This window comes from Grammomys surdaster, unplaced genomic scaffold (assembly GCF_004785775.1).
Source record: "Grammomys surdaster isolate TR1022 unplaced genomic scaffold, NIH_TR_1.0 126612, whole genome shotgun sequence".
In the NCBI taxonomy this organism is placed as follows: domain Eukaryota; kingdom Metazoa; phylum Chordata; class Mammalia; order Rodentia; family Muridae; genus Grammomys; species Grammomys surdaster.
The window spans coordinates 719,421-733,770 of record NW_021621401.1 but is presented as its reverse complement, the minus strand read 5'-3'; the positions used below and the strand labels follow the sequence as shown (position 1 = coordinate 733,770).

At 52.3% G+C, this 14,350-nt stretch overlaps 2 protein-coding genes across 3 annotated transcripts in view; both read left to right on the top strand.

Annotated features, from left to right (window-relative positions):
• The window catches only part of Clcn7 (chloride voltage-gated channel 7), a 28,924-nt gene extending 21,342 nt beyond the window's left edge, over window positions 1-7,582 (top strand). For both annotated transcript variants that reach the window (XM_028760829.1, XM_028760830.1), the window contains 9 exons: window positions 1,352-1,521; window positions 2,907-2,958; window positions 3,232-3,359; window positions 3,582-3,667; window positions 3,933-4,062; window positions 4,860-4,919; window positions 5,002-5,178; window positions 5,554-5,634; window positions 5,881-7,582. In XM_028760829.1, the coding sequence (XP_028616662.1) occupies window positions 1,352-1,521; window positions 2,907-2,958; window positions 3,232-3,359; window positions 3,582-3,667; window positions 3,933-4,062; window positions 4,860-4,919; window positions 5,002-5,178; window positions 5,554-5,634; window positions 5,881-5,967 (971 nt within the window). In that variant the 3' untranslated portion in view covers window positions 5,968-7,582. The remainder of the gene's footprint in view (window positions 1-1,351; window positions 1,522-2,906; window positions 2,959-3,231; window positions 3,360-3,581; window positions 3,668-3,932; window positions 4,063-4,859; window positions 4,920-5,001; window positions 5,179-5,553; window positions 5,635-5,880) is intronic.
• Window positions 7,583-7,934: 352 nt separating this feature from the next.
• The window catches only part of Ccdc154 (coiled-coil domain containing 154), a 9,487-nt gene continuing 3,071 nt past the window's right edge, over window positions 7,935-14,350 (top strand). The window contains exons 1-11 of the mRNA XM_028761027.1: window positions 7,935-8,341; window positions 8,607-8,817; window positions 8,913-9,102; window positions 9,294-9,340; window positions 9,604-9,699; window positions 10,034-10,157; window positions 12,751-12,852; window positions 13,141-13,269; window positions 13,343-13,467; window positions 13,788-13,914; window positions 14,004-14,141. Coding sequence (XP_028616860.1) covers window positions 8,335-8,341; window positions 8,607-8,817; window positions 8,913-9,102; window positions 9,294-9,340; window positions 9,604-9,699; window positions 10,034-10,157; window positions 12,751-12,852; window positions 13,141-13,269; window positions 13,343-13,467; window positions 13,788-13,914; window positions 14,004-14,141 — 1,296 coding nt within the window. The 5' untranslated portion in view covers window positions 7,935-8,334. The remainder of the gene's footprint in view (window positions 8,342-8,606; window positions 8,818-8,912; window positions 9,103-9,293; window positions 9,341-9,603; window positions 9,700-10,033; window positions 10,158-12,750; window positions 12,853-13,140; window positions 13,270-13,342; window positions 13,468-13,787; window positions 13,915-14,003; window positions 14,142-14,350) is intronic.

Below are 14,350 nucleotides of genomic sequence, written 5' to 3'. Positions count from 1 at the left end.
CTGTAGTACCTAGAGCTAAGCCCTACACACTAGGCCCAAGCAGAGCTGAGCAGCCTTAGGCCTGTGTCTCTAGCTCCTCCCCTACTATTTAGTGCCCTCTGTTGTTGATGAAACACTGACCAAAGCCAACTTGAGAAGGAATGGGTTCATTTAGCTTTCAGGTTATGGTCCATCTTTGAGGAAAGCTGAGGCAGAAATTGAAGCAAAGACCATGGGGAAACATTGATTTCTGGCTTGCTTAGACACCTTCCTTACACATTCCAGGCCAACCTGCCCAGGGATAGTACAGCCCACAGTATGCTGGAGCTTCACACTTCAATTAGCAAACAAGAAAATGCCCAACAGACATGTCTACACCTGGAGGCAATTCCTTAGTTCCCTGTTGACAAGTATATCAAATTAACAACTGAAGTTAACCTTGACATACACCTTACTTATGGGGATAGTTGTTTTTAATTGTGTTCGGTCATAAAGCTACTGGGGACTTCCGGGGGTAGGGGCTGTCCATAGGAAAGAATCATGAAAATTAATGGATAAATTTGCCATAGAATAACCCAGTGACCTTACACATGTGGATCTCTGCCCTTAATGACTTGTTCCTGCTAACATGAGTAACCTGTGCCATGGTTAGCCACACAGACTGGTGGCACATCCCCGACCCTGGCCTTCACATAGGCCGCTGTGGTTCCTCTCTCTTTGGCCTTCTCTGGTTTCTCACCCACATGGACAGCCTCATCATCTTGTCTTGTATGGGCAGGACATACCTCCCAGGTCTTGGAGTTTGGCCACTGAATTACAGTGGCTAGGAGTGCTTTGGGGGCCCAATAGAACATGTCTTGGTCACCTCTCACCTCTGGTGAGTGTTTTCCATGAACTGCTAACTATTGCAGGGCTCCCAGGCTCAGGTCAGGCTCAGGCTAGGGGAAGCTGTCCTAGTGCAGCTAGCATATGTGAAGTGACACTGATTGAGTCCAGCTGAGCTGGAAGTCTGCTGTTGCTCTCAGGAGCCTGGGCTTCCTCTTTGTGCTAGAGAACAGCCTCTACATGGGGCAGGGCATATTGACTTCAGACTGTTGCTCATTGGGGGGTGGGGGAGGGGGGGTTGGTGTTGGCATTATAGGTCCTGAATTTGACACCTATGCTGCCATCTTGAGGTCACCTAGGTGTACTTCGGATCACCAGGACTTCTGATGGGACCTACCCTTCACCTGAAGAAGCTGAGAATACAGAACTTTCCGGAGACCACTGGAATCTGGGCTCTGGTGGCCGGGTTCTCAGGATGGGAGCCCATGGCAGGCAGGAAATCCCTGCACAAGCCTGAGTCCCAGCCAAATGACCTTCCTTTCCCTAGGCTCCTATAATCCCATGACTCTCGGCCTGTTCACCCTGGTCTACTTCTTCCTGGCCTGCTGGACCTATGGCCTCACAGTATCTGCTGGTGTCTTCATCCCATCACTGCTCATTGGGGCTGCCTGGGGCCGACTCTTTGGCATCTCCCTGTCTTACCTCACAGGGGCAGCGGTGAGTTCAGGGAAGCATGCCAGAGCTATACTACTCAAGTGTTCCTGGTGGCCCTAGGTCTAGGGGCCACCACAGGTGGGATTTGGACACATGGTACATTTAGGCAAAAGCTCTGATGCCATGGAATAGCCACATGATGTAACTGTGGAGACATGTCAGGGAGATGAGTGAGAATATAACAGGGAGACGGGCCCGGGTCCATCTAGCACTGACCTGCATGTAGGCCTCACCAGCCGCTGGGTGGTTTTGATATGTATGTGTTTTCTCACCAGTTTGATCATATTGAGAGGTTATGCTGGGCATGGTAGGGTGTGCCTTTAGTCCTAGTACTCAGGAGGTGGATCTCTGTGAGTTCGAGGATAGCCTGGTCTGTGGAGTGAGTTCAAGGACAGACAGGACTACACAGAGAAACCCTGTCTCATAAAACAAACAAAAGGGGGTGATTAAATAAATAAGTAAATAAATTAGGAAAGGAAAGGGGGAAACAGATTGGCAAACTACAGAAGGGATAGCAGCTGGAAGCCTGTAGCCGCCCCTCTCCTGTCCTCAGGCCCAGGTCTGATCCGCCTGTCTAGATCTGCTTTGGTTGGGTTCTGTGTTCTGAGATGTGGTTCATCCCTAAACAGTTGAGGGCATTGTGCCACCATCTCTTCCAGCTTCAGTGTTCGTTCTTCACCTAGAAAGGAGCCACACTGTATAGCAGTCACTCCCATTTCCCTCTCTCGGTTCTACCAGTCTCTGCTTCCCGTTGGTGTTGTTCATCTGTTGCCAACATTTCCTTTTTTTTTGGTTTTTCGAGACAGGGTTTCTCTGTGTAGCCCTGGCTGTCCTGGAACTCACTCTGTAGACCAGGCTGGCCTCGAACTCAGAAACCCACCTGCTTCTGCCTCCCAAGTGCTGGGATTAAAGGCATGCGTCACCACCGCCCAGCTGCCAACATTTCCTAGGGTACACAGTGTACACCCTCACATGCCTGCAGTTTCTAACTGCGTGTGACATCTGATTGTTTCATCTGTGTTGTGACATGTTCTAGGAGCTTTTTCTTCACAGCTGAATGCCTTTCCTTGGATGATTCAGTGTCGTCATGGACATGGGCAGTGACACCTTGTACATACTTTTGTCTGCTGTCCTCACTGTCTGTATATTCCTTGGCAAAAGCACAGCCTTCTGAACTCATGGGTGTGGGCAGGTGGCATAGTCTGTGTACCTTGTCCCTATACATGGCACACCTAGCTAGAGTGTTTGCATACCGGTTGTAGCCAGGCACTGGAGTAGTATGTCCTGTGTGTGGATCACTGTGCCCAAGCCTAGCTCTTCACTAGTGTGCCCTGGCAAGTTGGGTAAGGATTGCCACTGTCTGATGCTCACCCTTGTTGCCCCCACAGATCTGGGCAGATCCGGGTAAATACGCCCTGATGGGAGCTGCTGCTCAGCTCGGTAAGCCCCAGCTCTTGCCTCCTTTGGTGAGTTAGCCTCAGTTTTACCCTGCCTACCCACTGTACGTTCCACCATAGCTACCCTTTGCCATTTATGTGAGCAGAATTGGAAGCAAGGCAGGTGAGGCCATCAGTCCCGTAGCACAGACAGGTGGCAGTGGCAGTTAGCATCCTTGCCTCCGTGGCCTGGGAAGATGGGTGGGTAAAGACTGCAGGAACGGCAGAGCTGAGACTTGTGTGTTTAGAGGGATAGGGGCTTATGATTACCCCACAGGTGGGATCGTGAGGATGACCCTTAGCCTGACAGTCATCATGATGGAGGCCACCAGCAACGTGACCTACGGTTTTCCCATCATGTTGGTGCTGATGACTGCCAAGATTGTGGGTGATGTCTTCATTGAGGTGCGCAGCATGAGGGGGTGGTTTGTCCTCTGCTTACCCTGGATATTGTCCTTGTAGCCTAGCACTGGGATTTAAGGGGCTTACACCAACTGCAAAAGGAAGGGGCTCATTGAGTCATCCCCATATGGCTTTCTTCAGAAGTAGAGTAGTAGTAGGCCCTGTGGGAGGCAGTGTGCCATAAGGACCCCTGGTCAGTGTCCTGAATCATGACTCTGTACCCAGGGCCTCTATGACATGCACATCCAGCTGCAAAGTGTGCCCTTCCTACACTGGGAGGCCCCGGTCACCTCTCACTCGCTCACTGCCAGGTATGGCCAGCTGACCTGTTACGCTTTTGTGTCCCTGGGTGCTATGGGTGGATGTGGACAGGGGAAACACTGAATGCCAGCGGAGAGCCCAGGAACCAGCATTCCCACTGTGCCCAGTCCATGGCTGGTCTCCCAGTTCCCCAGACTTGGAGTCCCAAGTCTGATGGCTTCATGTCGGTCAGGTATTCACATGGTATAAAAGCTGTTAAGTACCTGACAGCTTGGGGTGTGAGTATAACTCACCTTGGGTTGGGCCTCTTGGCAGGGAAGTAATGAGCACACCTGTGACCTGCCTGAGGAGGAGAGAGAAGGTTGGCATCATCGTGGATGTCCTGAGCGACACAGCATCTAATCACAATGGATTCCCTGTGGTAGAGGATGTAGGAGACACCCAGGTACTGTGGGCACCTCTCTGAATGTCAGCTCCTTTTTACTTTCTGCCTGTGAGCAGCACATGTCGGAAGGGGGTTGTTACGTAGTTCACCTGAACAAAAAACTTTAAGAGTTTATTTTTATTCTCTTTATATGTTTTGCCTGCATGTATGTATGTGTGCCACATGCATGACTGGTGCCTGCAAAGGCTACAAGAGATCTCCTTAGAATTGGCATTATAGATGGTGTGAGGTCTCATGTGGGTGCTTGGAATCAAGCCTGGGTCTTCTGCAAGAGCATCAAGTTCTCTTAACCACTGAGCATTTCTCCAGCTCTTGAACAGGAAATCTTGTATTTCATGAAGAGTAATAAAGTTCTCTCTCAGATAGACTGTCCCCTCAGGTAGATTAAAGTATTCTCTTAGCTGGGCTGTCCTCTGCAGACTACAGGCCTTCTGTGGTTCTAACTGGACTTCTTAGTCATGCAGTTGGTGACTGTGACATGTCAGAGGTGCTGGTGAGGTCTTACCCTGCTAGGATGTTGGACATTGGCACCGATGGCTTGAAAGGGATGCACTTGGGCTGCACTTTGCTACCTGTTGATTTATTTCTCAGCATGACTTCCATGCTCTGCTGGAAGGCCCTGTGTCAGAGGCTCTAGGGACTTAGCAGGATTGTGTGTGAGAGATGCCCACTTCAATGCCTAGGCTTAGAGGTGACCACTAACCAGCAGCCATGGGCCAGTAGGGAAATCTAGCCAGAATGGGGTTGGCCAAAGTTTCCCACTGGGTCTCAAGGCCTCTGACCTTCCTCTCCTGCAGCCAGCCAGGCTCCAAGGCTTGATCCTGCGTTCCCAGCTCATCGTGCTCCTGAAGCACAAGGTAAACCCAACAGCCCATGGGTGGACGTGTCCTGGGCACCATCCTTCACAGTGGCAGACACATAACTGGCTGCTCCCTGCAGGTGTTTGTGGAGAGGTCCAACATGGGTTTGGTGCAGCGGCGGCTGAGGCTGAAGGACTTCCGTGATGCCTATCCACGCTTCCCCCCAATCCAGTCTATCCACGTATCCCAGGATGAGCGCGAGTGCACCATGGACCTTTCTGAATTCATGAACCCTTCTCCCTACACTGTGCCTCAGGTACTTATTGATCCAAAGGAGTTGGAAGCAGGGCTGGGGTATGGTCTGATGCCTTGTACTTTGAAAAGGTAGTAAGGAGCCTCTGGAGTCTGTGGAGTAATTGCTGCCAGGCAGAGGAGGCCTTCAGGGATGGTGCAAGTAGGGCTTGTGTCCTGAGATGGGCCATCTGACCAGAATGTATTAGGGACAGCCTGAAAAAAGTTGGACTTTGGGTGGTAGTGAGTGACAGAGAACCCCACTAGCAGCACACAGGGCCTTAGGGTCAGGCATGGAGGGGAAGGAACAGCTTAGTACCCTTGAAATGCTTGGTCTGGGGGTTTGACTCTCTTCCCATGGTGGGCTAAAGTGGGCTAAAGGCAGTTGATTACCTTGCAGGAGGCATCTCTTCCTCGAGTGTTCAAGCTGTTCCGGGCTCTGGGCCTGAGACACCTGGTGGTAGTGGACAACCACAATCAGGTAAGACTGGCATCTGTCCTGCTGGAGATTGCTGGAGCTGGACAGCTTCCTGTGTTCATACTCTGCTTTCTGTATTCTTGCTAGGTTGTGGGTGGACATTGGGTTGTGTCTGTCTCAGGACAGTAAGCCTTGGGACCTAGCCTGATATTGTACACCTACTTAGAACTAGTATGTGGAGTACACCATCACATGGAGTAGAAGTCCTGTAGATTCTGTGGACTCTCTGACCTGGTATTATTCCTGCAGGTGGTCGGGCTGGTGACCAGGAAGGACCTAGCAAGATACCGCCTAGGAAAGGGAGGCCTAGAAGAGCTTTCGCTGGCTCAGACGTGAGGGCTGGCCCCACCCTTGGACAGCAGCACCCCGGCCCCTCTGCACCTCCTTCCAGGGTCCCTGGTCTCAGCCAAAGCCTTGTTCCCTGGGCAGTGCAGCAACAGGAGCTCTCCCTGGGCTTGGCTGGTGTGGGCCAGACCCTTGTCCTGGGCAGTCGTTTACATCATCAGCACTTTGCTTATTCCCTGACCCTCCAGTCCTCAGACTTGTCCCACTCCTGGGCTGCTTCTCCTAGGATGAAATGTGTGTTATCACACCCTTGTGGCTCACTTCTGAGAGCCAGTAGAGATGTGTGTGTGTGTGTGTGTGTGTGTGTGTGTGTGAGAGAGAGAGAGAGAGAGAGAGACAGACAGACAGACAGACAGACAGACAGACAGACAAGCAGGCCTGAGCTACTACTTACTGCTGTTGCTGCTGACTGAGCACCTACCCTGTGTCTGGACTGCCCACACCAGCCAGGAGCTTCAGGAGCAAGGGCATGAGGAGCCGTGCAGCCTGGAGCAGGCTCTGTCAGGGAACCCACGTGTGCCACACATGCTGCCCTGTGTCTTTGTCCAGAAGATGGGGAGACTGGTTCTATGCCTGGGACTTGTGATCTGAAAATTGCATGAAGACTGAATTTGAGTTCACCTACATCTGCCCTAGGCTTTTAGACCTGGGGGTCATGGCACTGGACCACAGCCAGAAAGCAGGTCTTTTCGCAGCACTTAGGTCCTGGAATCCATAGTAGCCTGCTTACTACTGTACTGTGTGGTACGCCCTTGGGAAGTGGCCTCCCAGGGCCTGACTATTCTGGGGCAGCCCTAGGATGGATGGACCTGTGGGCACCAGAGCCAAGGAACCTCACCCTTAAACTCTGTATTGTCAAAGCTGGCTCCACTGGAGCAAGCTGGACCTGACGTCCCTCAGTCACCTTCAGAGTCTTCCCCCAGGACACTTTGTAAAGATAGTTGCAGTGTCTCTGGCAGGAGTCTGTTACAAGGCCACACAGGTCTTTGGAAAGCTGGCAGCTCCTGCCTTTCAGTTGTCCCTCCAGAAGAGTGGCTCTTCCTTCCATGAGGAGATGGGCCTAAGTATGTTGTCTGGAGCAAGAAATGAGTTCTCTGCCTCGGGCTCAGTATTCTGGGGAGTCAGGCACTCAGCATGCTGAGAAACCAGTGCAGACAGCACTTCTGTAAACAGTAGCTGGTGTCTCTGGTAGGCAGTGGTGCAGTTCTTGAAAGGTATTGCAGCCAGACCAGGGCCCAGTGGGAGGACCGTCCAGGGACCATGGCCTTCTCTTCCCATCTCGTACTTGCTCTCAGGCACACTGCAGAGTATGGGTTCTGCAGCCTGCTTGGATGACATCCTGGCCTCAAGCCTGGGCATAGCAGGCTCTTCGAGAAGTTAAAACTGGCCTGCCTAACGGGCAGGTCCAAGTGACAATGCCAGGGGCACTCTGGATCAGGAAGAGTTGTACCTAAAGTTGGACCCAAGGGGTGAAAAACATGCACAGGGTCTCAAAGACTTGGTACCAAAAAAGCATGTGCAATCTGTCCACAGTTGTGTGTTGACTACATGTTGAAATGATATTTTTGGATATATTAGGTTAAATAAAACAATCAAAGTTTGTCTCTCCCAGTAGTCTTATTTTGCCTCTTGGGAAGGCTGAAATCCCAGTGGCCTATTCTGTGGCATCACCCTCTTTGTATCTGTGTCCCATCTGCCTAGGACCCTTGCCTTCTGCTCTCTGTGACTCAAATCTGTGATGATTCCTGAACAACCTCTTCATGGCCATAACCCAGTAGCCCCAGAGCCAGAGGAGGGTCTTCTGCAAGGGGGATGCTTCATTGTCCCCCCAAATCCAGGAACCAGAAGTTAGAGAGTGTGCAGGACAGGGCAGATGAGGACTCAAGTTCCACTGGCAGTTGGCCATGAAGTCATAGGGTTCTGGTGAGAAAAAGAAGGTTCCAGAATAACTCAGCTGTACCTGCCTCCTTCAGGATTCACTGAAGAGGCAAAGTGGAAGGACAGGAGTCGCTACCTCAAACCTCCACTACTATCAGGGGTCCACAGCCTCTTCCTGACTCATCTCCCGAAGGTTCAGTCTCCACTCTCAACCCTTGTCTTCTCCCCAAGATCCAAACCTTCCTCTTGACCCTGACTTCCTTGAGTCCACAGCCTTTTCTAAATCCTTGCCTACTCTGTGGCCCAAAGCCTTCTCTTCTATCCCTCAATTGGTCCCCAGCTCCTGCAGCTTTCTGGCCTGGATTACTTCTCTCCAGCCAACCACTTGGCCCTCCCTGGCCTGGTGTCCAGCTTCAGGCAGCCACAGGGGCACTGATACCATTACCTGAGCTACAGGTGGTGGCTTCGCCTGGCGAAGCCATGTCAGGTGAGCGGAGAGGAGGGGATGTACAGCGTAGTCCTGCTTTTAGACCTCACAGGTTCTCATGGAGCTGGCTAGGTGGAACCTCTTTCCTACTCTGCTTCCTAGTACTGTGTGTCCTCCCCCAGGGCCCTCAACCCCTCTTACCTGGACCTTCAGAAGGGCTGATCTATGTGATCTATGTGAGGCTCTGAGGTCAGGGTGACAGTGAGCAACATTACAGGCACTACTACCATTCTTGTGCACAAGCTCCCAAGGTGCCTTCTTCCAGAGCCAGCAGATGGCCCCTCGCTAGGGCTTTCACCGACACAACTGTGTACTGCCGAGCTCGACGACCTGGAGCTTCTCTTAACAGAAGGCCTAGCCAGTCCTGAGCCCTTGAGTGCCGAGGCCTCGGAGAGATACGAGTGCAGTGGCCTGGTGCCTGGCTCCTTAGTTCCTGAACAGGACACCCCTAAGCAGTGGAAACAGCTGGAACAGTGGTGAGCCTCAGAGTATGAGAGAAGGCTGTGTGGTGGGGTAAGGCAAGTTACCAGGAGAGGCACAGTTTGACCCACCTGCTCTTGGCCCTCATCAGGGTAGCTGAGCTGCAGGCTGAGGTGGTTCGCCTGAGGGGACACAAGGAACGCTGTGAGCATGCCACATTGGGTCTGCTTCGTGAGCTGCTGCAGGTCCGTGCCCGTGTGCAGATGCAGGCCTCAGAGCTGCGCCAGCTGAGGCAAGAAATTCAGCAGGCAGCCTGGAGCCCAGAGAAGGAGGGGCTCGAGGTGAGTCGCAAAGCAGGAGATACACGAGTAAGCTATCCTGTTCCTGATACTTGGGACACTTCCTGGATCCTGACACTACTGATCCCAATTGTTTCAAGCTCTGACTCCTTCATATTCTCCTGCATCTGTGCTGCAGGAACTCGGTAGGCACAGATTCAACCTGCCTAGCCCTTGTTTCCTCCTCTTTGCAGTTATCTGTGCCCCAGAGCCAGAACCAGATGCAAACCCTGGATAAAAGGTACAGAGAGAGAGAGAGACAAGTACAAGCTTCAGAGGGAAGGCCTGGGTCCCATGCTTCCCTGCAGTAGCTGGTGTTAGGGCCTACATGGATCTCGTTTAAGTAAACAATACCTATAGTAGTCCCAATTCAGACTGGCTCTGCACACACTGGGGCAGGCTATACAGGTGGTGGGAGACGGGTTGCACAGCCTCATGGCCAGACCTGCAGCAACAGATGCTGCCTAGCTGCTCTGGGGCTAGCAGGGCCACTCCTTCCACCAGGCTAGTGGAGGTCCGGGAGGCTTTGACACACATCAGGAGGAAACAGGCTCTACAGGACTCAGAGCGGAAACATTCCGAGCAGGAGATAAACCTCAGGTGGGCCAACTCCTTGGACTAGCTGGAAACCAGTTTTGTATACACACTGGAAATCTCAGGCCAGAACAAGGCTGAGGTCTTCCATCTTGAGCCCTCAGTGTCCCCAGGGAGCATCTTGTAACATGAATACTGTACTTCTCACTACTGGGGGCCCCACCTGCCTGCTCTTTTTCATTTGATGCCTTGCTCTCACTAGGGACCTCCAAGGTCTATTTCCATGTGTCACCTGGGTGGGTTGTGTACCTCAGCCTGAGAAGGACCTAAAGGCCTAAAAGCCCACCAGTGTCCCATGGTTCCCTAACTGAGTTGGTGTTACCACACCCATTGCCTCTAGACTGACCAACCTGACTGGCATGCTGAGCCAAGAGGAACAGGGCCGGGAAGCAGCCTGTAGCACTCTGCAGAAAAACCAAGAGGACACCAGCCAAAAGGTGGACCTTGAGTTAGCCAAGATGCAGGTACCTCCTGGAAAGCCAGGCCTTGCCTAGGCAAGAGTCTTCATCAGGGCTCTGAGCAGGAAACCTCCAGTGTTTCCCTGCCTATGGCCTTGTCATCAGTGCCTCCCTTCCTGCAGTTGTCTGTTTCAGTGTACAAGGGTAGGCTCACCAGTCCCACCATGTGTGATGTGGTTGCCTCTCATCCCAGCTGCATTGCCCACTCACTGGCCTTAGCTGCAATCTCAGTCACTGAAAACTCAATTCTGCTGTCACACAGCTTTGTGTCACATGCCCTGTTGCTGCAGGTTTGGGGGAACAGAAAGCATGGGCACGGGGCTGGGCCTCTTACCAACCATCTCAGTTGAACTAACAGAAAAGGAGCAGCTGAGCCTGAAGCTCCTTCTGCAGCCGTTACTGATTTTAGCATTTCTCTCAAGTAGGACCCAAAATCCCAGGGCAGCATGTTCTCCTTCCACTTGGGTCCCTTCAGAGGGGCCTCTGCATGGGGGTGGTACACACCTTTCATCCCAGCACTCAGGAGGCAGAGGCAGGTGAATCTCTCAGTTCAAGGTCAGCCTGGTCTACAGAACTGGTTCCAGGACAGTTAAAGGTACACAGAGAAACCCTGACTTGGAAAGAGAGAGGGGGTGGGGGGAACCTCTGCTTCTACACGGAGTTTAGGAGTGGTTACACATGCCTGCCACCCAGCTTTTTGGCTCTACAAATGTAGACCAGGGATTGCAGCTGCTGTTCTGTGTCCTGTGTCCAGGCTCCTCACAGGACAGAGTGGACAGGACATACTGGATGCTTCCAGATGTTCCAGCATAAGTCTGCTGCCCAAAAGTAGTGGCGTTCACCTCATGGCCGCTGGGAAGTTAATGCATTGGCATCATCAAGCGCACAGAAGCTGTGGGTTGAGGAGTCCTCACATGCTAGACATGGAGGAAGCTAATCAGGCCCTTTGAGGGTTCTTTAACATCAGGGTCAGGAGTTTACATGCCACTGCCTGTTTTTGTAATAAAGTTTTATTGACACAGAGCCATGAACATTTGTTTAACATAGTGATAGTCACTACTTTGAATAAGAGTTGGGAGGCTTCAAGGGAGACCTTGGGATCTTTAAATGTTTGCAGCCTAGCCCTTCAGAAAAAGTGACCAAGGAGGGATGCGTGTCTGGCTTAGTTGATGGATTGCTGGCCTAGCATGCACAGAGTTCTGGGTTCAATCTCCAGCACCCACAAATCTGAGCATAGTGGCATGACAGGAGTGAAGCCAACCTGGGCCATATATGAGATCCTATCTTAAAAATAAAATGTAGCCATCCCTGTGTGAGGCTCCCCTCCTGCAGGGGAGGGAGGCCAGCAGTGCCTCAGATGAACTTCACCCAGACGGTGGCCCGGGCCAGGTTCTTTGTCAGAGCCTGAGAGCTGGGCCTGTTGGTAGGAGAGCCCTGCAGCCACAGAGGTGACAGGCAAGTGGATGCTGTGAGGTGGGTTTCTTGTGACTTTTCTTTGGTATATATGGAGATGTGACAGTGTCACTTTGAAGCCCAGATCACCTCAGACTCGGCAACCCTCCTGTGAACTTCAACCTCCTGAGTACTAGAATTCCAGTCATGTGCCACAACATTCACATTTGTCAAATCCTGACATTCCTGGGGAGACATAAGAGAAACATTTATTCACTCCAAATAGGGAAGGAGCCAGTGGGCTTAAAGAAAGATTCCAAGTCCAGCTTAACAAATAAATGGGTTTATTGGGTCTTCTTACAGGATAGCATGGGTAAGACAGGTGGGTGCAAACCAAAAGGCTCCCATGGCCTCACCATAAATATTTTACCTCTTATACTTTAGCACTGGAGTAGTTGGGTAGGAGGGAGTGGTGATTGCAATTGCAGGGAAAGGTCTATAACTCTCCCTCCCTCTCCCAGAGGGGCTGTTAGCCTCATTCCCAGAGACAGCTATCTGCTCAAAGCTGTTTCTCATTGCCATGACTGCAATCCAAGATCTCCACAGATCACCACAGCTGCTCAGCTGCATAATGGCACTGGCTATGTCAAGTCCCAAAGGAGATAGCCTTACTACAGAGTGTATGAGGTGGAGGGACAGAAGGCTGGGCTGGGCCTCGAACTTCTGTCCTGTGCCTTCCGACCCTCGGAGCAGCAAGAGAGCAGCATGGAGAGGAGGCAAAGCCCAAGGGTTACATCTAGTTTTCCCACTCACACCCTTGATAAGACCGTGCATGGGTCCCACATGTCCAGGGGTGTTCTCACACACCAGGGTGTCTTCACATGAGCTTCTGCTGAGGTTCCAGCTCAGCATGGAATCCAGTGTCCACTGAGCAGCCTTTCCCAGGTACATCTGGGGCTCTGGGTGTGCACTGAATTGTCTAGGCCCTTATGACCTTGATCTTTAGGCCCCTTCCTGGCCAATGACCTAGTGTTTTGGGGGACAGTGGGTCCAGCTGCCCTACCTTCATTACTGCCCAATACATGCAGCCCGGCTCTGCAGGGATCGGGAACATGGGAGGAATGAGACCCTGGTGAGGAAGTGAACATACCAGGCAGGGTAGGATGTCTGGTGGGGAAGCTTCAGGTGACTCTGTGGTTCCTCACAGGCCCAGATGACTAAACTCAACGAGGAGATGAGCCTCCGCTTCCTAAAGAGAGAGGCTAAGCTATGCGGTTTTCTGCAGAAGAGTTTCCTGGCCTTGGAGCAGGTGAGAGCCTGGGTGGGGCCCAGTGTCCTCACAGACTGTCCAACGGAGCTACACATTTACAGCTGCTGTGTTAGAGAGATGGCTCAGAGGTTACGAGCACTGGATGCTCTTCCAGAGGATCCAGTTAAATTGCAAACAACCACATGGCATCTCACTACCATCTACAACTCCTGTTCCTGGGGATCCAACACCCTCACACAGACATACATGCAGTCAAAACACTAGCGTACATAAAATAAAAATAAATTATTTTTTAAAAAGTTGCAGCAGCTAGTGCTGTCTCCACAGAGAATGAAATCCTCAGAGAGTACACGGCTGATGGCAGAAAGCAGCCTACGAGAGGAACTGGAAAGCCGCTGGCAGAAGCTGCATGAACTGACAGAAGAGCGCTTGCGGGTCTTGCGGGCACAGCGTGAGGTGGGCCTGGATGGCCAGGTAGGGTGGGAGATGGGGTAGTCACCAAGGCTCAGGGCCACTTCTGCCATAGCAGGAGGAGGAGGGTCACCTGCTGGAGCAGTGCCGGGGCCTAGACAAAGCTGTGGTCTATCTGACCAAGTTTGTGCGACAGAACCAGGTGTCACTGAATCGTGTCCTGATGGCTGAGCAGAAGGCTCGGTGGGTGTCTTGTCAGGACAGTGGTCCACTCAGTCCCTTGCTCAGCTAACCACTTGCTGAGCTTGGCTGGGGAATGCCCTGACTCCCTCAAGCCCCTGCAGCTGCCGGTTAGACACTGACTAGGTGGACATGTCACGACAGGATAGCAACCCTCTAGCTCTGCTAGAGCTCCCGTTCCTCCTCCACCCCTCACTCACACTCCCTTCTTGGTAACACCCCTCCCCTGGTCCATGGGATCACCTAGAAGGTCGCAGGGCTAGCACGCAGCTTCCCCCACTCCCCAGCCAGTGCTAAGGGATAGTTTGGATATCAATACACAGGGAGGCCAAGGTGAGCTTGGAGGAGACCCAGGCCGGGGAGTTGGCTTCATATGTCCATGAGAATCTGGAGGCTGTGCAGATGGCTGGCAAGCTAGCCCAGCAGGAAACACAGGATGCACTGGAGCTGGTAAGGGACTGAACAAGGTGGCACTCAGCAGGGATCCCTGTGTGCACAGGCATCCAGCAGCCTCCCTCCCTCCATGCCGTCCCATGCAGCTCCAAGAGAAGAGCCAGGTCCTAGAGGGGTCAGTGGCAGGACTGGACCAGCAGCTGAAGGACCTGAGTGACCACTGTCTAGCTCTGAGCTGGAGGCTAGATCTGCAGGAGCAAACACTAGACCTGAAGCTGTCCCAGGTGAGGTGGACAGACCCATAAGGAAGGGCAATAAAGGATGGAGCCATGGGCAGAGACCTGATCCTCTGAGTCAGGCAGGGTGGCTCCTACCACCTCTTAGCCCCTAGCACACTCTTTCTTTTTCTCTTTCCTTCCCCACTCTCATCTTTGTTTCCTTCCTTCCTTCCTTCCTTCCTTCCTTCCTTCCTTCCTTCCTTCCTTCCTTAACC